Consider the following 24,418-nt stretch of genomic DNA (forward strand, 5'->3'; position numbering starts at 1 on the left):
AGCGGCTATTGGCTGGAAGAGCAGAAGGACCTCCCGCAACAGAACCATCCTTGCATCTTTGGAGTAAAACCTACTTGATCATGGTTGATGATATTTTTAAATGTTCTTAAATTTTGCTTGTAAGTATTTTATTTAGAAATTTTACAGTTTTGTTCATAAGGGAATTTGGTCTGTAATTCTCTTTTGGTTTTAAGTCCTTATGTGGCTTAGTTATCAGGATAGCTATATGTTCCTAGAGTGAATTGGGCAATTTTCATATGTTTTTATTTTGTGGAAAGTTCTAGAAATATTGGCTTTATTTTTTGAAAGTCTTTTTAGAAATCAGCAGCAAATCAATCTGGTCCTGAGTAGTTTAAGAGTAGGCACTTATTGCTATCAACTGGCTTCTTAGGTTTGCCTTCAGGAGTCCTTTGAGTTTTAGCATGCTGTGTTTTCATTTTAATTAAATTCTAAGACATCAAATTATTTCTTAATTTCTGTCTTGACCCATTTTTTATTCAGTAGTGAGCTTTCAATTTCCATGAATTTGTAAAAGTGTAAAAGCTTCTGTTGTTACTGCTCATCTTTTACCCATGGTGGTCAGGAAGGATCCATGGCACTATTTGAAACTCCTTGTTGCTTTTGAGAATGAGTTGCTTTTTCACATTCATTCTGTGTCTTTTTATTTGGGAATTAAGACTCTCCATGTTGAAAGATATCCATAAGATGTGTTTGTTGATTCCTATTATTTTGTTCTTGTGGGTATGTGTGTGTGAACATATGTGCACATGTATGCTCACATGTCCTCCTCTCTCAGATCTACTCCTTCTCTACCCACTCAAATTTTAATGTTCCCCCTTCAAAATCAGCAAGAAGAGTTTCTGGCACCTATATACTCTAGGATGTGTGACCTTTACTGGAGTGTGATCAATCTACCAGGCACTGCAAACTTAATGAATAGTGAATTCCTCTCTCCTAGAACATGGACAAGTTTTAAAATTTTAAAAAATAATTTATAAGGCTAAGTCAAGTGGAAGGACTTTTCATTAATAGTGCAATGACAAACTTTTGAAAAAAGAATTGTACAAAATTGAATATTTCATTCTTTAAAATTAACAAAAATGATAAATTTGATCTACGACTTAAATAAGGTAGAGGAAAAATGAAAAATGGTTTAAATATAACTTCCATGAAAAGTTTCAGTACAATGAAGCTCAAAAATGTAACATTATGACTTACTGAAATAAACTTATGAGATTTTATGCAACAAAAATACTATTTTCTCATCAATTCAGTCACTAAACAGATAGTTATTTTTGTTAATTGATGATTAAAATCCCAGGAAAAATAAGTGATCAATAGTACAAATTTAAAAAATTAAACTCCTGTGAAAAATTGTTGTAAGTGAACAGAATCAAATAGAATGCTTTAATACTCAGAAATTTGAAAGCAGAAGAAATGATCCTCCCAGGAAAGAGTACACCAATAATCTGCACAGAAGTGCCAAGTGCTCTTCCTGAAAACATACATACAAGTACATTATGCAAACTGAAAATATGTTTGGAAATATATATGTACATATATATTTCCAAACATATTTTCAAAATTAAGCAACACAGGGGCTGGAGAGATGGCTCAGAGGTTAAGAGCATTGCCTGCTCTTCCAAAGGTCCTGAGTTCAATTCCCAGCAACCACATGGTGGCTCACAACCATCTGTAAAGGGGTCTGGTGCCCTCTTCTGGCCTGCAGGCATACACACAAACAGAATATTGTATACATAATAAATAAATAAATATAAAAAAAATTAAGCAACACAAATGAAATGATTGGTGTACATGAGTACATTTCAATATATGCTTCCTTATTGACAGTATTTTCGTATAACAAATCTTTGTCATTAACTTACAACAAATTCGATACAATATCTGTTTAATAGGGTTTTACAAGTAAAAAAGTAAGAGTGAATTGTGAGTGCTTAAATGTGGGTGTAGTTAAAGTGCCTAAAGTAAACTTTCAGGGTAGCATGGGTGAGGAGTTCTGAGGAAAGTTTTTTGTTTTTTTCTCTATTCTTATTTCTTTTGTTCTCTCTGGGGAGATTCTAAATGTTCTCTTTTCTTTAATTGTTCAGTGGGAGTTAATCATACTATAGAATATTTGCATGAAACTATAGAAAAGGCAATCAGGATGTCATGATTCACAATTCAATACCGGGTTGAAAACATAAACACATATTTACTAAACACTAATATGTCATTGACAGTGTATATGAAAAAGAGGTTTATTTAGGTTGTTAATTAAAACATACTAAGTTAAAACTTCATTCTGTCAGTATTATATTGAGTGAGAGTGCAGTTTTGAGCTGAGGAGTCTCTTGACCGTCTCCTTCACATCCTTGTTCCTTAGGCTGTAAATGAGTGGGTTCAGCATGGGGATCAGGACAGTATAGAGCACAGTTGCCACTTTGACCAGGAGCCGTGAGCTATTTGCATTGGGCACACAGTAGAGAAGGAGGATGATCCCGTGAAAGATGCTGATGGCAGTCAAGTGAGAAGTACAGGTGGAGAATGCTTTTTGGAGTCCACCCTTAGAAGGCATTTTGATAATAGTGAAGATTATGAAGACATAGGAGGCCATGGTGATAAGCAGGCTACTACCCTCACTTAATATGGAAATGACTAAGCATGCCATCTGACTGAACGAGGAGTCAGAACAGGATACAGAGATGATGGCAGAGTACTCACAGCCAAAGTGATCAATGATGCCAGGTTCACAGTAATAAAGAGCAATGAGAGTGTATGTGAGTATCACAGCACACAGACCACCCCACATATAACTTCCTGCTACTAAGAGAGCACATAGCTGACGAGACATAGCCACAGTGTAGAGCAGGGGATTACAAACAGCCACAAACCTGTCATAGGCCATCACTGCTAACATGAACATCTCTGTAATCACACATGCACAGCCAAAGAAAAACTGGAACATGCAACCTTTTAGGGAGATAGTTCTCTGTTCCACAACCAAGATCTCCAGTAATTTTGGTTTAAATACACTAGAATAACATATATCCAGAAATGAAAGATGGCTCAGAAAAAAGTACATGGGGGTATGAAGTTTAGGGTTGATCCTTCTGATGACAATTATGCCAATGTTGCCTACTAGAGTGACTGTGTATATGGCCATAACCACAAGAAAGAGTGGCGTTTGGAGGTGTGGGTATTCCGTGAAGCCCACCAGAATAAATGTGGTCACAGAACTCTGGTTTATCTTTGCATGTACCATGAGTTACCACTTACAAAAACAAAGAAAGAAAAAAAAAATGAAGAAATTTGATCAGTAGAACTTGATAGGGTAAAAGCTCAGATGACACCTGATATAAACAACAACAACAAAAATCTGATGGTCTTGAACTTAGTAGTGTTCTGCTTCAGGATTTCTTCTTTACCTCAAACTGGGCATGTCTTTACAAGTTGGATCTGTTCTTTAATCCTGTAATGTTCTCACCAAAAATAAAAATAATTAATTATATGAAGTGCATATAAATTCCTCATGATTATTTCTGATCGTTGAATTGCTTCATCACAGAAAATAACTGCAAATGAGACATTCAGCTAAATAAGAAAACCAATATGATCTGTGCACTCATAGTCTCATGTTTGAGAAAACTGGAAAGTTAAAAACATAGCATACAAGGAAAATAAAATAATAGGAACTATCATACAAATTATTGACATAAAAATTCACAAGTCTTTATATAAAGGTATTTTATTTGTTGTGCTGTATTTTGTTAGATTGTTAGTTTTAGTAGTGACTCAACCTATGGCCTTGTGACTGCTAAACAAGAATGTGACTATGCAGTTAACAAAACTTTCTTTTGACTTTTTAAAAAATTTGAGGATAACCTGTCTTTGGTGCCATAGCTGACTGGTATTAATCCTGTTAACTTCCTAATTTATATCAGAATCAAAGCAACATTGATACAGATTAAAACCTAATGATCGTTAATAACTTCTATAGTTTTTACTTCCATCTTAGCAAAACTTTCTCTCTATTTTTTTCTGAGTCTCCTCTCCTAACACCGATAACCTCTTCATTTTGTTTTGACAATAATCATTACACTGATCATCAAAATTATTTCCATATTCAGTTGTGTAAAAGGAAGGCCTTCATTAATATTTACTTTTATTATTATTACTACTAGTAGTAATATTTTCATTTGCTTTCTCAGACTAATTAAATATATATATGTATATATATACAATAGTAACAGAGCCTCTATAAAATATTGTTTTTATTTTGTATAAATCTTTCCATACAGATGTGTTAATCAATTTCATCTCTTTCTTCCTTTAAGTCTTTACATAGTCTCTCAATTGTTTTACCCTCACAAGTTCATATTTTTTAAAAGAAACTATTATAATATTGTCCTGAGCTAAATTCAATATTAAAAATCTGGATCTACCACATTAGAATAAAATTGTCATAGAAAATAAAAATATGAATTAGGAGACCTACTATTTTTTTACTTATTATATAACTATTAAATAAGAATGTAAAGCTGTCTGAACTTATTAATTTTACTGCTCTACAAAAACTATTCATGCATTACACATCCGACAAATACTTCATTCTTATATACTGAGAAATCTTAGATAAATTGGAGGTCACCAGTTTATTGTTAAATTACAAATTCTGATTCACTTTGTTCTAAATTTCTAATATGCATATTGTTATCAATTTATATGCTATCATCTTGAATCTTTGACACCTATTTGCCTTAATTCAGGACTCCCGGAAATACATAGTATCATTCAGTAAAATTCCAGTTTCCAGAAATTATCGTAAACATTTGTCATAATCTTATCTTTCTACATACTATTAAAATTGGGACATGTATTAATAGATTTAATTGTTATCTCACTGTAGAAATTTAAGATCCACACTCACGCACATCACATCATCATCATTTCTTTGGTAAACACAAAGGAGGAGATGAGCATGGGTCTGCATATTCATGACCCAAGGACTCAGGAGTCTTTAGCAAGCAAATAATGGGTTGTAAATTAGGCTGAGTTACAGAGTAACACTTTGCCTCAAAAAAATTCAGGATAATCTACAAGAGCACAGTAACTGAAATATAATGTTAATGATATGTTTTTATGAAAATAAAGTTTTCTTTATTACTAATTAAATTAAATACCCTAACTACCTCTGGGATTACTGCAAAACCAGTGTTTATATCACTCAAAATAGACACCAAAGAGCAGAAGGCTTCAAATATGTATACTTACTCTTAGATTTTTATGATTAACATTCAATTTTGACCTCTGGTATGCAATGATTTGTCATCCAGGACCCTGGGCTAAGTCACTCGAAGTTCCCCAATGCTTTTATTCACCATCAGAGAGAAAATCTATGATCTTTAAAGTATCTCATTTTGTGACTCTTGTGGCATAAACCAGGATTAATGGAAATACACAGAAATGTTTGCAAATGCCCCGATCTCCATCTCCCATCAGTAATTTACAAAGAAAAGTCCTTCCTCTGTTATTACACTATAATCAAACTTTTACTAACATTAGATGTTATAAAATTTGTAAGATTAACACTTCTAAATTGATTTCAAAATCAATAGCCTAAGACCACATGAACAAGTCAATTATTTTATCCTTGAGATTTAATCTCTTTTAATGCTGAAGAATAATTCCATTCTTCCTCTTAATTTTTAATCTACCTTTCAGTCAGGATTTTCATTATGGTTTCCCTAGAAAGAAGTTTTTCTATGGATAACACTTGTTCCTGCAATTTTATTTTTCTTGCATCTATAACTTCTTAATATCTGCGGTGTATTGCATATTTTACACTGCTCTGTGTATATTTACATGTTTGTTGACCCTCATGTACCTAAATAAATAAAATTTTGTGTTGTCACAACTTGTATTTAACATTTAGTTTTAAAATCTTTGTATTAGTAAAACAGCAATAAAAGAAGTGGCTCAAACAATCAGCATTGGTAGGAACAAAGGAAATAGAATCTAGCACTTTAATATACGCTATGTACTCCAATGAGTAGATGCCACTGTCTCAACTCACTTTTCTATCTACAATCCATCAGTTTTTAAGGATTTTTATATACATTCTGGAAGATTCAAACAGTTTCAAATAACTCACCAAAAGCATGATTTTCTAAATGTGATTTTAAGATTATGTCATTTTCTTATTAATAAAAATGAGCAATATCCTTCTAAATTAAAATGTTTTAAGTTTCTCAAACAAAGGCAGGAACTGATCCTTGTAAAATAGAAATTAAATAAAGAATTCAACCATCAAAATATTTTAAAAGAAACATACAAACATCTTGAAGAAGATACAGGTTTTTAATCTGTACTAAAGATGGCATTATTTAATATGAACCAACTACTTGACTTTGGGGAAATGCACCCTAGAGAACCCTCACTGATGATTATCTTGGACTACAAGCATCTAATTAGAAGAAACTTCCTCTTTTGTTTTTGGAATGTATAATTTTCCAGGACAATATTGTGTTCTTTTTCAGACCTCATATACAAAGTTTCTCTCAACCGGATTTATATTTATGAGCATTATCAAATTAACAAGTGTATGGATATATGTACAAATCTAGTGGAATTCACCAAGAATAGTTATAATAGCTAGGCTCCAGGGCATCGTCCCATCATATGTACGTTTGGAACAGCTCTAACTGAGCTTAGTAGTTTATAAGAAAAATGTTGGGAATTTGTAGTGTGCAATGGGAGGCATATTTCATTTTATTTTCTTTGTACACATTATACATACAAACATACATTCAATTATAAATGAAACTTTAAATAAGAGAGATCATAATTCTTGATTGCATGTGACACTGAGTCAAATATACTAGTCCAAAATTTGAACAAAGATAATTAATATTTTGTTTTAAAGAAAGGTGCCAAATGCTGTCAATCATATAACAAATGGAAAAATGGATTTGGTTATCAAATTTATGGTTTACTGCTACAATAACTATGTATCTGAGGAGAGAAGAGAAAATAATGTTGACGCATAAGAGCATGTCTTTAAAAAGATATTTTATGATATAGCAGGCTCCAAGTTTGATATAAAAACATATTAAAAATTGTAATTGTCATTGTTTTTATTTGTTTTAGAGTCAAGTGTATATTTTTATTTAGCATAAGGATCTGGAACAGAGTTGAAAGGATTTTTATAGAGGATAATAAGGAGATGCTAAATTATCTGTAGAAGGGGATAATGTGAGTAAATATGTTATTTATATGCATGAAAATGAAGTAAAAATATATTATGTAAAACATATGCTAAAAAATATAAATACAAATAGTTTACTTTTAGTATTGAAATTAGAACATATAAATAGTATTAAAAATATAAAATACATCCCAAATTATTCCATATTACACCTGAATTTTGAGAATTTTGTCCTTTATTCCCAAACACTAATTAATATATTTTGTTATAGCATTACAATAAAAAGTTACTGTTATTTGGTTTTGAAAATTTTCATATTTATTTACCTACTCAAATTTGTGCATTATAAGTCCTCACTCTACTTTAATCACCTGTCCATCTCTGTTAATCTAATTTACTTTTTAATATTGTTCCAAAATACCAACAAAAAACAAGGTTGGCAAGGAAAGTGTTTGCTTGGCTAATACTTTTATTTCACAGTCTGTCAGTAAAGAAGTCAAGGAACTGACTAAAGTAGAAACCAGCAGGCAAGCACTGAAGTAGAGGCCAAGGAGAAATGCTATTTACTGAAAATCTCAGCCTTCTTTCTTATATAAACAACACTACATGTTCAGGTGTGGCCTCAACGTCAATAGACTGAGCTTTCTCACATCAATCATCCACCAAGAGATGCTCTTTGGCCAATCTAATAGAAATAGCTCTTCACGCTATGTTCCCTCTCCAAAAGTGACTCTACTGTGTGTCATGTGGACAAAAACTAACCAGCACTCCTACTGAAAGCTTTCTCAATAAACTGATACTTTGATTACTTTTTATGTGCTTTGCTTAATTACAACTGCTCATATTAGCATGAATGGATAAATATTCAGTGGATCATGGCAATATGCATGCCTTCCCCTACTACCAATAACATACCATCCCCTACTACCAATAACTATCCATAGTCCACATTCCCTCATGCTTAATGGAAAGAATAAATGTTCAAACTTTGTATAGGTCTAGTTCGAAAGAACACAGTGTAGTATAAGTGCAAATTTTACATTATGTCCAGAAGGCATGGATTCACAGTATTCCTTCAAGACCTCTCATATAAAGTCCTACTCTTCTTCCACAATGTGGAAGACTTGAGACTTAGAAAGGAAGGTGTCCCTTTTTGTAATGAAGAACAGTAGCCACAAGCTAAAGGAATTCGTACAACTGAAGAATACTTGATCAAAAGGACCCCATTATGAAGTCCAAGCATCTCAAAAGACAACATCAGAATTGCTTCAGCAATCTCAGTGCTTATGGATTACTGCTTTGTTATTATTACATATAGTTCATTTTAGTGACTAAAAAATTTATGTCAGTTTGATATAATTACACCCTGTTATGGTCTACTGGGGTAGAAATGATCTAAAATTACCTAAATAATTTTATGAATTATCCAAATAAAAATTAATAAACAATTATAGATATAAAGTCACATTGAAATATTGCAAATCATTATGTGCATATTTATAAAAATACGTATTTGTTAACAGTTGTTTAGACAAATACAAATTACACTATGAAATGGACATGATATGTGCTAGATTCCATAATATATAAGAAGAAATGAAACCGTGTGTAGTGGTGGATATTTTTAATCCCAGTACCTGTGAGACAGAGAAATAGAAAAGGAAGTCAGGTCTGCAAAGCTAGCTTTATATGATGAAACTCTAATCTCAAACAAGGAAAACAAAGAGCTTCATAGAAATTATATATTTATGTTTATACAAATAAAACTTTCCAATAAAAATGGTCAATGTAGAGTTAAATGTAAACATTTGTCAATACTTATTATTTCCTGTTTCATAGTTCTCAATATGAAACTTAAATTTCCTTCATACACAAATCAGTATAAATTTCTTTTATATACTTAGACAAATCATCTAAAAACCCACATCAATTTTGAAATACAAAATATACTAAAAATCCTATTCTGAACTTATACAACATTTTAAGGAAAATAAATGCATGAAATATTTGATTCAAATAGTTTGAGTATCAATCGATAATAATATTTATAGGTTTTCGACTATCAAATCCATGCTTGTGCTGATCTTTATCCTCATAGACTTCTCAGAATACCTAGACCTCCATTAGCCCCTGTTCCTCCTCTTCCTGATCATAAAGATGTGCTGGGAAACCTGGGCATGTTTGCCATCATCAGGCTCAATTCCAAGCTCCATACCCTATATATTTATTTTTTCTCAGTTTCCTATCCTTTGTGGATTTTTTTTTTACTCCATTGTTGTGATGCCCAAACTCCTAGAAATTCTGATTGTGGAAGATAAAGACGAACAAACATCTTTGTGGTATGATTGTGCATCTTTTGGGTATATGCCCAAGAATGGAATTGCTGGGTCTTGAGGAAGATTGATTATTAATTTTCTAACAAACCATCATACTGATTTTCAAAGTGACTGTACAAGTTTGCACTCCCACCAGCAATGAAGGATTGTTCCCCTTACTCTGGATTCTCTCCAGCATGAGCTATCATCAGTGTATTTGATCCTAGCCATTCTGGCATGTGTAAGATGGTATCTCAGAGTTGTTTTGATTTTCGTTTCCTTGATGGTTAAGGATGTTGAGCAATTCCTTAAGTGTCTTTCAGCCATTTGTAATTCTTCTGCTGAGAATTCTCTGTTTAGATCTCGACCCCATTTTTTGATAGGATTATTGGGTATTTTGATGTCTAGTTTCTTGAGTTCTTTGTCTATTTTAGAGATCAGTCCTCTGCTTGATTAGACAAGATCTCCTGAGAAAATTAGGAGTGGGGAGAATAGAAGACAGAAGGGGGAGGGGAGGGGCAAAGGAGAGGAAGGAGGAGAACATGAGGAATCTGGATGGTTGAGATGAGAGAAGGACAGAGAGGGAGAGCAAGGAAAGTGATATTGTGATTGAGGGAGACATTATGGGACTAGAGAAAAACCTGGCTCTAGGGAAATTCTCAGGAATCCACAACAATGAGCCCAGCTAAGACCGTAAGTAATAGTGGGGAAGGTGCCTGAACTGACCTTTTCTTGTAATCCGATTTATGATTACCTTAATTGTCATCATAGAACTTCATCCAGCAACTGATGGAGGCAGATGCACACATTCACAGATAAGAAATGAACCAAACCTCCACGGGCCAGTCCAAGAGAGGGAGGAGCAATAACACGAGCAAAAGGGATTTGACCATAATGGGGAGACCCACAGAAACTGACCTGAGCTAGTGAACGCTCACTGACTCTGGACAGATAGCAGGGGAAGATGCATAGGACCAAACTAGGTCCACTGAATGATGGGAGCAGGCTTGAAGTATTCTCCAGAGAGAAGACTATGGCCAAGTTTGGCCACCTGGGTGCTGAACTCTTGGGTAGAGTCTGTTGGGGCATTCTGTAATATCTTCTCCAACTTATCCACATACTCCCTCTGGAAGTCAGGGACGCTGAAGAGTATCTTCACCACAGAGTTGAGGTAGCAGCTGTTCCCCATGCTCCGAATGCCTATGTAAACAGAGGCTTGAGTGGCCACCTGACTCCTGGATCAGCTCCCATTCACCAATCCTCTGGTTCATGTCTATCTCCAGCTCAGTCTTGTCTGGTCTGTCTTCAGCAGAAGTGGGACAAGTGCTCTGCCATGATTGGGTCCAGAACCATATCATCCTCATCATATGAATAGAAATCAGCTCCATCAGGTGTGATAGTGCCCAGTTTAACAGCTAATGGGTAGCCAGTCTCCCTGTAATGCTCTATAGCTACATGGTTGTTGCCCTCACTATCATCAAATTAGCGTTGGCAACAGAGGATGGAGCCATTTGTCAGGTTCTCTTTCATGTCACACTTGGATCACAAAATGGCCAAAATCAAAATCATTAATAACAGCCTATGTTGGAAAGGATGTGGAGTAAAGGAAACCATCTTCCACTGCTGGTGGGAGTGCAAACTTTCCCTTTGGAAATCAGTATGGAGGTTTCTCAGAAAATTGGAAATCAGTATACCTCAAGACCCAGTAATACATTTCTTAGGAATATACCCAAATGTAGCAATATTTCATTTTTATCTTAGTAAATAAATCTTGCCTTAAGTTCAGAGAGTAAAACAGCCGCACTGATCAGCCTTACATACTAGGCAGTGGTGACACACACCTTTAATCCCAGTAGCCACTCTAGTTTGCCTTAGAATCCAGGAGGTGGTGATACATTCCTTTAATCAAAGCTCCAGAGAGAGATATAAGACTGGAGGTGACAGCTGTCATTCACAGTGTCATTCTGAGATTCCTGGAGACTAGATTGTCATTTTGGACTCTGATAGAGGTAAGAGCCAGTTGCTGACTGCTTTGCTTTTCTGACCTTTGGGTTGAACCACAATTTCTGTCTCCGGGTTTTCATTAATCATGCTATACCCAAAGGACATTCAACCACACCTTAAGGAGTCTTGTTCAACTATGTTCATAGCATTCTTTAATAGGCAGATCCTGGACAACCTAGATGTCCCTCACCCAAAGAATGAATGAAGAAATGAAGAAATTCCTGTATATCTACACAATGAATTTTTAGTCAGGGGCAAAAACAAAACAAAACAAAACAAAACAAAAACAAAAAAACACAAAACAAACAAACAAACAAAAAAAACAATGGCGTCATGAAATTTGAGGGTAAATGGATGGAACTAGAAAAAAAGCAAAGGATACAATCCTCAGCTCCAGAGAGGATAGGGAACAAGGAGGACCCTAAAAGAGGTGCATGGATCTCCCTGGGAAGAATACGTAGGTGTAACATCTTGTGTAAACTGGGGGCAGGTAGGGAGGAGTAGAGGGGAAGGGATGGAGCATGAGAACATGAGGGATCAGGGAGGTCAAGTTTGGGAAGGATGGGAGAGACAGTGGGATCTTGATAGAGAGAGTAATTTGGGGTTAGCAAGAAACCTGGTGCCAAGGAGGCTCCCAGGAACCCACAAGGATGACTCCAGCTAAGACTCCAAGCAATAGTAGAGGGGGTGCCTGAACTGACCTTCCCCTGTAATCAGATAGGTGATTTCCCTAGTTACCATTATAGAGCCTTCATCCAGTACCTGATGGAATCAGATGCAGAGATTCAAGGCAATCACTGGGCTGAGCTCTAGGAGTCCAGGTCAACATAGGGTGGAGGTATTATATTAGCAAAGGGGGAGAGTCAAGATCATGATGGGAAACTCACAGAGACAGTTGACCAGAGTTTGTGGGAGCTCATGGACTTTAGTGGGATAGCTAGGGAGTCAGTATAGGACCAGTCTACATCATCTGCATTTGGGTGACAACTGTGTAGCTGAAACTTTTGTGGGGACCCTAGCAGTGGGACCAGGTGCTGTTCTTGATTCATGAGCTGGCACATGGGAATCTATTCCGTATATCAGGATGATTTGTTCAGCCTTGATGCAGAGGGGAGGAGCTTCGTCCCGACTCAGCTTCATCTGCCATGCTTTGTTGATTTCCATAAGAGGCCTTATCCCGTCTCAGTAGAGACAGGAGACATAGGATGCGCAGATGGGAGTATGGGGAGATGTGGGGGGGAGGAAAAAAGGTGGGAAAACAGTGATTGGTATGTAAAATATATAAATAAATGATGAAAGAAGAAAAAGAAATAAATAAAAAACTTAAATACTGCCTCCAAACTTTGTTACAAATGTATATCATCGAGGCCTTGAAGATCAAGACATTAGGGATAATCACTAAAAATTTGCCTGGGAGGGTAAAGTTTGATCTAACATATGTAACCATGTGATGAGTGATGGTATTTTACATCTCTAAAGCTCTGAGGCATTCATACTATCAATTGTACTCTAATCATAATAAAAATGTAGTAATTTTAATAGATATGAATTGCAGAAAATCTTGGGTAAAAAGGGCAATAGCAGTTCAGCAAATCATATATACAGTTATTATGTACATTATTTATGCATACATATGTGTACTATATCCTGCATGCAACAATACATTATAGTATAAATAATATCTATAATATATAATGTATACATAAATCATTAATATATATATATAAAAGTTTTTATTTTATTTTTTATTTTTTAAAAAAAATTTCTGCCTCCTCCCCGCCTCTGTCTTTCATTTCCCTCCCCCTCCCCCAATCCCCTCCCCCTCCCTCTCCATCCTGAAGAGCAGTCAGGGTTCCCTGCCCTGTGGGAAGTCCAAGGTCCTCCCCGCTCCATGCAGGTCTAGGAAGGTGGGCAACCAAACATGCTCAACCTCCTTAGCCATCAGGGAAATGCAAATTAAAACAACTTTGAGATACCATCTTACACCTGTCAGAATGGCTAAAGTCAAAAACACCAATGATAGCCTTTGCTGGTGAGGTTGTGGAGTAAGGGGTACACTCATCCATTGCTGGTGGGAATGCAAACTTGTTCAACCACTTTGGAAATCAGTGTGGCGATTTCTCAGGAAATTCGGGATCAACCTACCCCAGGACCCAGCAATACCACTCTTGGGAATATACCCAAGAGATGCCCTATCATATTACAAAGCATTTGTTCAACTATATATAAAAGTTTATAAATAACTAAAATTATTGTATATATGTAATATATAGAATTTCTTAGCTGCCTATGTGATAATATATAAATGTACATTTATATTTACTATATATTACATCATATCATGCATTATATATAATGTTTGATCTAAAATAAACATTATATATGTATGTAAATGTATATGTATATGCACACACACAAATATATATATATATATATATATATATATATATATATATATATATATATATCCCTTACCTGTCCTAGACATGTGCTTTTTGACTTCTCTTGATTATTTTACTGAGTCAATATTAGGACCCAGTAAATAAAATTTTAAGGACATGATCCTGTTACTTTTTAAAATTTTGTTTATTTTCTTATTTTATGTGTAGTCGGGTTTTTTCTGCATGTTTGTCTGTACATAGTAGACAAAAGCTAGTATGACTTGGCATACGTGTTACAGGTGACTCTGAGCTCTCATTTTGGCCCCAGAAATTTAACTTGGCTCCTCAGCAAGAGCAGCCAGTGTTCTTAACCCCTGAGCTGTCTCTTCAACCTTCTTCCCACTCTTTTATGTAGGGGTATGTGTCTTTGAGATTGAATGAAGTTATATGCAGGTTAGGTCTTGTGCCTTTGTAGGCCAGGGTGGCTTACACTAGAATTCTAGATACTGACAGACAATACTGGGTCTTATGGAAATATAAGATGTGCAATTAACCACTGAGCCATCATTATTTCCACAGAAATTCATTATATTCTGATGGATATGTTTGATATATATATATATATTTAATATTGATTGTGATTGGGTGACAAAACTTATCAAAACACTTGCACTAGAATGAACCAAATAAATCCATACATATTAAATTATATCATAAAAGCCTATGCACATGGATGAAGTTTAGATGATAAGGCAATTTTAAATTCCTGACAATTAGTTGTCTCATTTTATAAAATGCTTGAATATTGTGTTTAATAATATTTCTTCATTTATATAGATAATAACCACTAGCTACAATAACTAAAATGCATAGAAAAATCATGTCTGAAATATTCCCCTCTCAGATCCACAGGTTAAGGACTTTAAATTTACTAGCTTGACTGTATATCATCTAGATAAATATGCATATCAATGCCACAATGACATGACCTATCACTACAGTAAATGTATTATATATATGAATATAATAGAAAAAAACACACCAAAACTAAAGAAAATCTGAATATTTAAATAACTACAGCAACCATCTCTGGCCAACTTTCATAAAAGTATCAGCATTTCTGAGGAAACAATATAGACTTGTGGTAAATACATACACATCTATTATTATCAAATAAAATTTCAGTAAATAACTATAAATATACAACTACTTTTCAATAAATGACTTTATATATTTGGGAATATTTTCAGTGCTATTTCTGATATATATTAAAACTAAGTGTGAGCAGAAGTGATTATTCAGTGACTAAGAACATATACTGGACTTACACTGCGCCATTAACTTTGGTTCCCAGCACCTACAGTGGTTGTCTCAAGGGTGTATACTCAAGCTTCAGGCAATTTATGCCATCTATTGGTCTCTAGAAAGCCACACCCCACACACACACCCCCACACCCACCAGAGAGAGAGAGAGACAGAGACAGAGAGAGAGACAGAGAGAGAGACAGAGAGAGAAAGAAAGAGAGAAACAGAGAGAGAGAGAGAGGGAGAGAGCCTACACACATCTAAATAAAATTAAAACAAAAATCTGTTTAAAAGAAGGAAGCACAATGTAAGGGAAACTGGTATTGACATGTAAAAATTAATAATATAATAAATAATACCAAATATATTTTAAGTCTACTAATTCTAAATATAACAAGAGTTGTTTTTAAGATTTTTATTGCACATTTGTGTCGAGCAAAATTTCCAGTGTAAAAATAGCACTTAAAGAATTACATGAAGCTTTCCTCTCATTTTCATTACTGGTTATTGAATAGCTCTAAATATTTGCTTTCAAATTATTATACAAACTTCCTTGATGAGTGGCTTTAGGTCATCTGAAAAGTCCTGTATTTTCAATATACAACTTGAGTTAAACATTTTCCTAGGCAGCATTATGCTAGCATACACAAACATGGAAATATACAAGAAGTAATTGTTCTTAAAATATCTGAATAAAATATGAGAAAATGGCCTGAGATTCATTTTCTAACAATATTTAAAGTTTGGAGGTTATTGTAATGCGTATTTTGTGAATTGGAATATTGGAATGATTTATATAGGGAATCTGAACAACAAGATTACTGAATGTTGTAACAGACTACGGGACCTTAATAAAAATATCTCATCTTTCTAGAACTACATTTTCAATGACAAATGAGAGCTCATTAGCTTCTTTACTGCCTCCTTCACATCCTTGTTCCTGAAGCTGTATATCAATGGGTTCAGCATGGGAATGATGACTGTGTAGAACACCGAGGCCACCTTGACCAGCAGCCAGGAACTTTTGTTGGTGGGAACACAATAGAGAAAGAGGATGGTGCCATGAAAAATGCTGATGGCGGTAAGGTGGGAGGCACAGGTAGAGAAGACTTTGTAGCGTCCCCCAGTAGCAGGCATCTTCATGACAGTAATAACAATGAAAACGTAAGAGGTGAGAATGATCATCAGGCTGCTTAGCTCATTGAAAGTGGCAAAAATGAAAATGATCTTCTGACTAATGGAGGGGTCAGAGCAGGATACCGCAACGATGGCAGCATGCTCACACACAAAGTTATTTATGAACTTGGTCCCACAGAAGAACAGAGTTAAAAGAAAGTATATGAATATAAAAGAGCAGAATATAGCCCACGAGTACGATGCAGCTACTAGGGAGCAACAGAGCTTCGGAGACATAGCCACTGTGTAGAGGAGGGGGTTGCACACTGCCACAAACCTGTCGTAGGCCATCACTGCCAACATGAACGTTTCTGTCACCACAAATATGCATGCGAAAAAGAACTGCATGACACAGCCTGTGAAAGAGATTCTTCTGTCTTCCACAACCAAGTTTTCTAAGAGTTTGGGTGTCACAACAGTGGAGTAACAGAAATCCACAAAGGACAAGTGAGTGAGGAAAAAGTACATGGGGGTGTGAAACTTGGCGTTCAGCCTGATGATGGTAATCATGCCCAGGTTTCCCAGTACAGTGACTGAGTATATGGTCAGGAAGAGGAGGAACAGGGGGACCTGCAGGTCCGGGTATTCAGAGAAGCCCACGAGGATGAAAGTCACTGCAGAAGTCTGGTTTTTAGGAAAACTATAGAGAAAAGAGGAAAGGATTGTCTGTTAAATTCAGAACTGATATTTGTAATAGAGAAGAATTAGAAAAATATAATACACAGTTTAACAGGTACTATAGAATATGGCTGAAAATAAAAGAACTTCATTTCTAATATTAATGCCTATTTACAAAACATGTATCCCATAAACCCATATTATTTTATGATTTAACTTAAAGAAAATTTCTTGCTGAAAGGAGAAATATTGTGGCTAAATATATTTAAATAAAATGATTCAATACTATCACACTAGCCTCCTGAAAACATCTGTTCTAACCACATCCATTAATTGAACTAAAGGTGGGAAATTTGCTGGAGGAAACATACATCATAAATTTCAAAACTTTTCATGTCTTTAACGGCTATCATTATTTAGTCTTATAGATATTATTATATGCCTTGATTTCCAGTATTTGGAAGTTAAACAGAAATGTAATACTATGGTATACTTTATGATACTGCTTCACAAACAAAAAGAAAAAATTAAAAAAAAAAAACTTATCTTTTTAATTTTATGTTAACTTCGGTGTTATATTGGTCATTTTAAATTTTGCTCTTAAAAACTATATTTTATATTTTGAAACAAATTATTGGAGACATTATGGATATATACTGTGGTGATATAAAACATTAAAATTATTGTTAAATTTGAATTAATTGTATTGTGTGTACAATCAAATACAGGCTTTGCCTGCCATGATATAATAGTTAAACAAAAAGCAGTGAATATAAAGCTCCTCTTTTTCTGAGTTTGGTACTTTTCAGAAGATAGGAAATACAGACACAATAGCCACTGTGATACACTAGAAATACAAACATATTTTAAGCCATTGAAGAAAATATTTTCTGAAATTTTAAAGAAATGCCAAAAATAAGTATTAAAACAGAGATCTAATATCCTTGTTTTTATACTTTTAGTGGAATCCTAATTAGTGGATTTACTAATATGAAATGAGGTTTATGATGACATATAGGTTATAAAATACACCGTGGGAGATAGCAGATACACATCACTAGTTCATCAGGCTTTGAGACATTAGTTTTTTGTTTTATTTTTTAATGAACCATAAATGTCTCATAATCAGGCCCACATGTGGACAACTGTCTATAGTGGTCACCTCTGGGAACTGAATAATCACAGTCTCTCTCCCTGAAACTGTAAAACTGATATGCAGAACCTCATCTGGGAACCTAGTCAAGGAATTCATGTCTTCCTATCTTCTTGTTCCCTGTCTTTATCCTTTCTCTGCTTCCTCTGGGCTTCTTCTTGTAGTAGCAGTATCTGTCAAAAAAAACATACCAAGCAATTGCTAGACAACACTCAACCGTTTTAAGTACAACACTTCTGGATTCTGGTCATACTATTACAAATCTCTATAATTTTAAAATAGTCTTTGTAACACTGTGAAGATAATTTACCTCACCACTCAAACCGGATTGTGGTGATTTTATTGATTTACATGTTTTATTAAGGAAACATAAAATCTACATTCTCCTGACTTCTAATATTATCCAGCCAAACATTTTCAATCTCAGGACTAACAATACAGATTCTATAACACTATGGATTTATCAATCTGATATATTGTACATATTCATCACAAATGTTAGCTCTTCCATGGCATTCTCAATACTATGATACATTACCGTGGTATATGGCAAACCTCCTCTTGTTCTCTGTATGGAAGCAAGCAATAAGGTTTTTAGCTGTCAATTACAAAACCTTTACTCTATTTTTTTTCCTTTTTACTTTTTTTTGATATAAGGTCTCATACAATTCAGGCTTATCTTAAACTCCTTTCCTGTCCAAAGCTAATGCCACACTCACAATTTAGTCTAGAGGGGTCTTGAAATGTTGAGGGTGGCCCTCACATTCTGATCCTTTATTGTACCTTCTGTATTCTGGAATCCTAGGCCTGAGGCACCATTTACTGCTTGATTACTCTTTTATTAGATAATTTTTTCAGGTGGGAGTGTTACTCTCACTTAAATTCTCAGAGATTATAATAATTTAAAGTTGCATTAATAATTAATATTTAAAATGTTGATTTAATTTATTAGTTCATAACAGATACAAAGTAGAAAACTAAGAAAAATCAGAATATAGGTATCATATTCTTAGTGGCAGTTTCATTACTTCATTTGAGGGTGTTAAGGTCTGTTCTTTCCTCTTGAAATATAGCAGTCAGTATTCTCTCATTGGAATGAAACAGCAGAACAGAATCAACTTACCTAAACATGTGGGCGTCTGAGTAATACATTTATTGAAGATCTGTTTGCTAAGAGTTGTGAAGTCCTGAAAAGTTCTTGCTTAGTAGTTAATATGAAAACATAGCAATGAAAATGGAGTCCACTGGATATATCATCAATCATGACATATGATGTTAGGCTACACCACCAGGAAAATTCAGAAATACCAGATTAAACATTGACTCTAAGAATTAAATATGGGTACCAAATCATGTCACAAATATGTCATCAAGGCATCAGGGACCTGAAATCTAGGGAGTGTAATAAAATAATTCCAGGGAGGCTACAGGTGGAGCAATTAGGAACAAAATGTCTCATGTGATATCTTGATTGTATGTTACATTTCTAAAGCCCTGAGGCATTTTCATAGTCAACTTTAACAGTCATAGCAAATACATAATGCCTCTCTAGGTTGTAAAATGTAGAAATACACAAGGAAAATAAGTAATTTAATGATAGCTCAGAAAGATGTTATTAAGTAAAGCCTTAGAAAATATGTTATTATATTTCTAATTATCAATTTGCTCCAAAATTAAATTTTATTGTCATTTTATTTTTTATTTATAAATATTAGGCCAAATACATTTTCTGTTTGTGTGACAATTTATGTTAATGTATAACAGGGCACTAAATACAAAAGTAAATATAAAATATAAACATAAGGACTACCAGTGTCTTAGTAATGAAATCTAAATTCTTTTTTTTTTTTTTTTTTTTCCAATGGAGTAAATAGATTTATTTTTTGCTCAGAGCTGGGAAAACACTTCCCGGCACCCATCCCACATAAGCATATACCTTAGTTTATACCACAGTACAGCAATGTCAGCAGCCCAACCAGAAAGTGAAAAAAAAAAAGACCAAGCAGCATTTTTTATGGTGAAAAAGTGTATATTTAGAATTAGCCGGCTGGGATCAGTTTAGATGATTCCAATTTTGTTGGTAACATCCAGAGCATCATAATCAGGAGCCAACCGAACATATGCCTTCTTCTCTCCGTCGGGCCTTATGAGGGTGTTGACTTTGGCCACATCGATGTCATAGAGTTTCTTCACAGCCTGTTTGATCTGGTGCTTGTTGGCCTTGACATCCACAATGAACACAAGCGTGTTGTTGTCTTCTATCTTCTTCATGGCTGACTCGGTGGTCAGGGGGAATTTGATGATGGCATAGTGGTCAAGCTTGTTCCTCCTGGGCGCGCTCTTCCGGGGGTATTTAGGCTGCCTTCGTAGCCGCAGGGTCTTGGGCCGCCGAAAGGTGGGCGATGTGCGGATCGTCTTCTTTTTGTGGCTGTGGACGCCTTTCAGCACTGCCTTCTTGGCTTTCAAGGCCTTCGCTTTAGCTTCGGCTTTGGGAGGGGCAGGAGCTTCCTTCTTCGCTTTCGGCGCCATCTTGACGAAAAGGGTCCTAAATTCTTATTAGTGTGTATTACACAAATTGGGCAGTGGTCCTCTCTCCATTGATATAAGGATCCTCTTTCATTCACCTGTGGGATTTTCATCATAATGCACCACAATTTATGGTTTCTTTGTCATGAATGTTTATAAAATAAAGATTTACAACTGTACTTTCTTTACTGGTGGCAAATGAACTTACCAAAATAAATATCAAATTTATTGCTTCAATTTTTGAATACTTTTAAAACAATTGTTAAGTATATTGAAAAGTTTAGATTTATTGAAAAGGAGTCAACATAGTCTTTAAAAAATTTCTCATAGATTTGAGATTATAACATAATTATGTCATTTCCCTCGTCTCTCTCCTTACATCAAACTCTCTCATACACCTCTTTACTCTCTTTCAAATTCATGACCTCTTTTTTCATTAGTTGTTCCTAGGTGGATACAATCTCAGTATTCCTAGTTTCAGGGTCATTAGTATAATATATTTTGTTGTTGTGAAGTTCAGTGTTCAGCCCATTTTTATTTTCTTTTTTCTATTGTTTTTTCACTTTATTTAAAAATTTCTATTTTAATACATATTATATTTTTATTTTTATTTCTATTTTTATTAGAATAGAATAGAACTGAATCTTGGGAAAGATATAGTAAGAGTCAAAAATAAGTTTATATTTTAACTTTGACATACATATATAAGCAAGTATTTAATTTGCAAATATATTTTAACTTTGACATACATATATAAGCAAGTATTTAATTTGCAAATATATTGATTTCATTTATTGTTCTGTAGCTGAGAAAATGAATACACAAGGCATATGGGAGCATTACAGGATCAAACAGCGTGCAAAGATTCAAGCTGTACAAAAGAGACACCAAACCTAAGAGCAAGAATATTCACTTGTTATCTTTGTCACAGTCATTATGATTCCTACTAAAGGAGCACTCCAAAAAGCATTCTCCATCTGTGCCCCCACCTGATTGATATCTCCTTCTGCCATGCTGTCATTCTCCTTCTCCTTCTTTTTCTTTTCCTTCCCCCCCCCCTTTTTTTTTTTTTTTTTTTTTGGTTTTGGTTTTTTGAGACAAGGTTTCTCTGTATCTTTAGTACCTGTCCCGGGACTAGCTCTTGTAGTCCAGGCTGGCCTGGAACTCCTAGAGAACCGCCTGCCTCTGCCTCCACCTCCCAAATGCTGGGATCAAAGGCGTGTGCCACCACCAACCAACCGTTCTCCTTCTTTACTGTGTGCTCAAGTCTAAAAGTTCATTGGTCTTGGTTAAGACAGTCACTGTGTTTTACACCATGGTCATCCCTATGCTCAATTCTCTTATTTACAGCCTAAGAAATAAGGATGTGAAGGACACTGTCAAAAAATTTTGATTCATACGAAACTGGTATCTCACTCAGTATAGACACACATGCATGCCATACATAATAGCACATAGCAGAATACTCAGGAAGATAATGGCACTTGATAGGCTCAGCCATCTCAAGGAGTTTTTCAAGGCCCTTTCCAAGGTTGTATAACTCAGACAAATTTCTGGAAAAGACAAAACTCTTCAGGGGGAGCTGCCTACAACTTCATCAGACAGCACCAAGAAAATAGCTTTTTGTGGACTGTCATCAGTTCTCATGTGAGAGTTTGGTTATGATTTCAAGGCACCTATTCCCCACACCTCTTTCCTTTAAGTAAGGACAGAAAATTCATTGGCCCACCAACATAGACATGAGTGAAGTTTTTTCTTTATAATTTCTACTGTCAAGGATAAATCTGAGGTGAATAAACACTATTGACCTTGTCCCAGGAAAATTTACTTAGCATCTATATATTTTAAAAAAAAATCCATGATGCCTTAAATGATATCATATATTAAAAACAAATCCCAACACTAAAATCTATCATGAGTTTATGCCATAAAGACCTCAGGAACTTGAAATTAAAGATGATTATTAAATTCAAATCTTTTATTAGACTATTAAATATTACATGTGATTTTTGGCTGTATATAATTATTGCAAAATTTTAAAGCCTTTTTATTAGTATCTCTGTTGAATTGATAATGAACATATCATATTTTCAAGAATGTGCAATATATAGATATTCAGTAGGATAATCAAGTTTAAGACAAAAAATCATATATGGTTCAGTGGACTTCTAATGTGGTTATGTATTAAGGTTTATCTGCATATCCTTAAATTCACTTCTTTATATTAAATACTATAGAGAATGACTAAATAGGAAAAAAGAAAATACAAAGGGACAATGATAATATTGATTTTTAAATCATAAACATAATTGACAAATCTTTAAAAAACTAAAAAAGAGAGGGAACAAAATTAATAACATTTAGAAATAAAAAACAAAATATTGCAGCATTTGTGGATGAAATTCAGAGGTTTCTTACAGAATAATTGGAAATCTATGTTTAAATAAAATAAAATAACAGAGACATTTCTTAATGCTTATAAACTTCCAAATGTAAAACAAGATGAACTCAGGTTCAATATGAGAGGATTTGCCTTGTCTTATTCTAACTAGTTTTGTACTCTTTTCCTGTAGTTCTCTTGGAGACCTGCTCTTTTCTGAAGATGAAAGGAGGTGAAGTGGATGCAGGGGAGAAGAAAGGTTGTGGGAAAAGCTGGGAGGAGTGGGTGGAGTAGAAAGTGAGGTCAGTATTAGAGAAGAATCCATTTTCAATAAAATTAAAATAATTCAACTGCTAGCAGATGGAGGACAATGTGGCTGTAAACACACACAAACCCTGACCATGATGGGAAAAGAAGCACTCAAATATCTCTATTTCCAAATGGTATGATCCTACATATAAGAGACCATTAAGAGTCTTCTATTTCCCCTTCTCAGGGAGTTTCGAATGTCTCCCTTTGTGTTCCCGTTTTGTTACCTAGCCTTTTGGGGTCTGTGGATTGTAACATGAATATCCTTCACTTCAGCAATAATATTCATTTATAAGTGAGTACATACTATATTTTTCTGAGTCTTGGTTACCTCACTCAGGATGATTTTTTTTTAGTTCTATCTATTTGCCTTCAGATTTCATGATTGCATTGTTTTTGACAGCTGAGTAAATACTCCATTGTGTAAATGTGCCATATTTTCTTTATCCATTCCTTGGTTAAAGAATATTTAGGTTTTTCCAGTTTCTGGCTATTTTCAATAAAACTGCTATGAACACAATTGAGTAAGTGTCCTTGTGGTATCATTGAGGATCCTTTAGGTACATGTCCAAGAGTTGTATAACTATGCCTTGAGGTAAATAGACTCCTAATTTTCTGAGAAACTGTCATATTGATTTCCAAAATGGCTGTGCAAGTTTGCAATAAAGGAGTGTTTCATTTGCTCTACATTTTCTCCAGCTTGAGTTGTCAATTGCGTTTCTGATCATATCCATTCTGTCTCATGTAAGGTAGAATCCCAGAGTCATTTTGATTTGCATTGCCCTGATGGCTTTTGTAGCTGGACTGGGGGTTGGTTGGGATGAAAACAGGAGGAATCAGGTGGGGGAGTGCTGCAAGAACTGACTGCAAAGAGGTTCATTTGGGGTTAGGTTGAAACCAAGTGCAGGGAAACTGGCAGGAATCTGTAAGGATGACTCCAGCTAAGACTCCTAGCAATTGCAGACATGTAGCCTAAACTGGCCAGCTCCTGTGACTTGGCAAAACTTGCAGTAGAGGGATTGGGACACAAACCCAGCCACATAACTT

General features: G+C 34.8%; 2 protein-coding genes across 2 annotated transcripts; both read right to left on the reverse strand.

Annotated features, from left to right (window-relative positions):
* Positions 1 to 2,311: 2,311 nt before the first annotated feature.
* On the reverse strand, positions 2,312 to 3,262 carry LOC130870045 (olfactory receptor 1165-like). Its single transcript, XM_057762619.1, has one exon. It carries the CDS (start codon positions 3,260 to 3,262, stop codon positions 2,312 to 2,314), a length of 951 nt encoding a protein of 316 aa, XP_057618602.1.
* Positions 3,263 to 16,085: 12,823 nt separating this feature from the next.
* LOC130863361 (olfactory receptor 5D13-like) lies at positions 16,086 to 21,695 on the reverse strand. The gene is made up of 2 exons (XM_057753322.1): positions 21,672 to 21,695; positions 16,086 to 17,051 (listed from the first exon to the last, which is right to left on the reverse strand). Exons 1-2 carry the CDS (start codon positions 21,693 to 21,695, stop codon positions 16,086 to 16,088), a joined length of 990 nt encoding a protein of 329 aa, XP_057609305.1.
* Positions 21,696 to 24,418: the final 2,723 nt, after the last annotated feature.

Source organism: Chionomys nivalis, chromosome 2 (genome assembly GCF_950005125.1).
Source record: "Chionomys nivalis chromosome 2, mChiNiv1.1, whole genome shotgun sequence".
Taxonomy (NCBI): Eukaryota; Metazoa; Chordata; class Mammalia; order Rodentia; family Cricetidae; genus Chionomys; species Chionomys nivalis.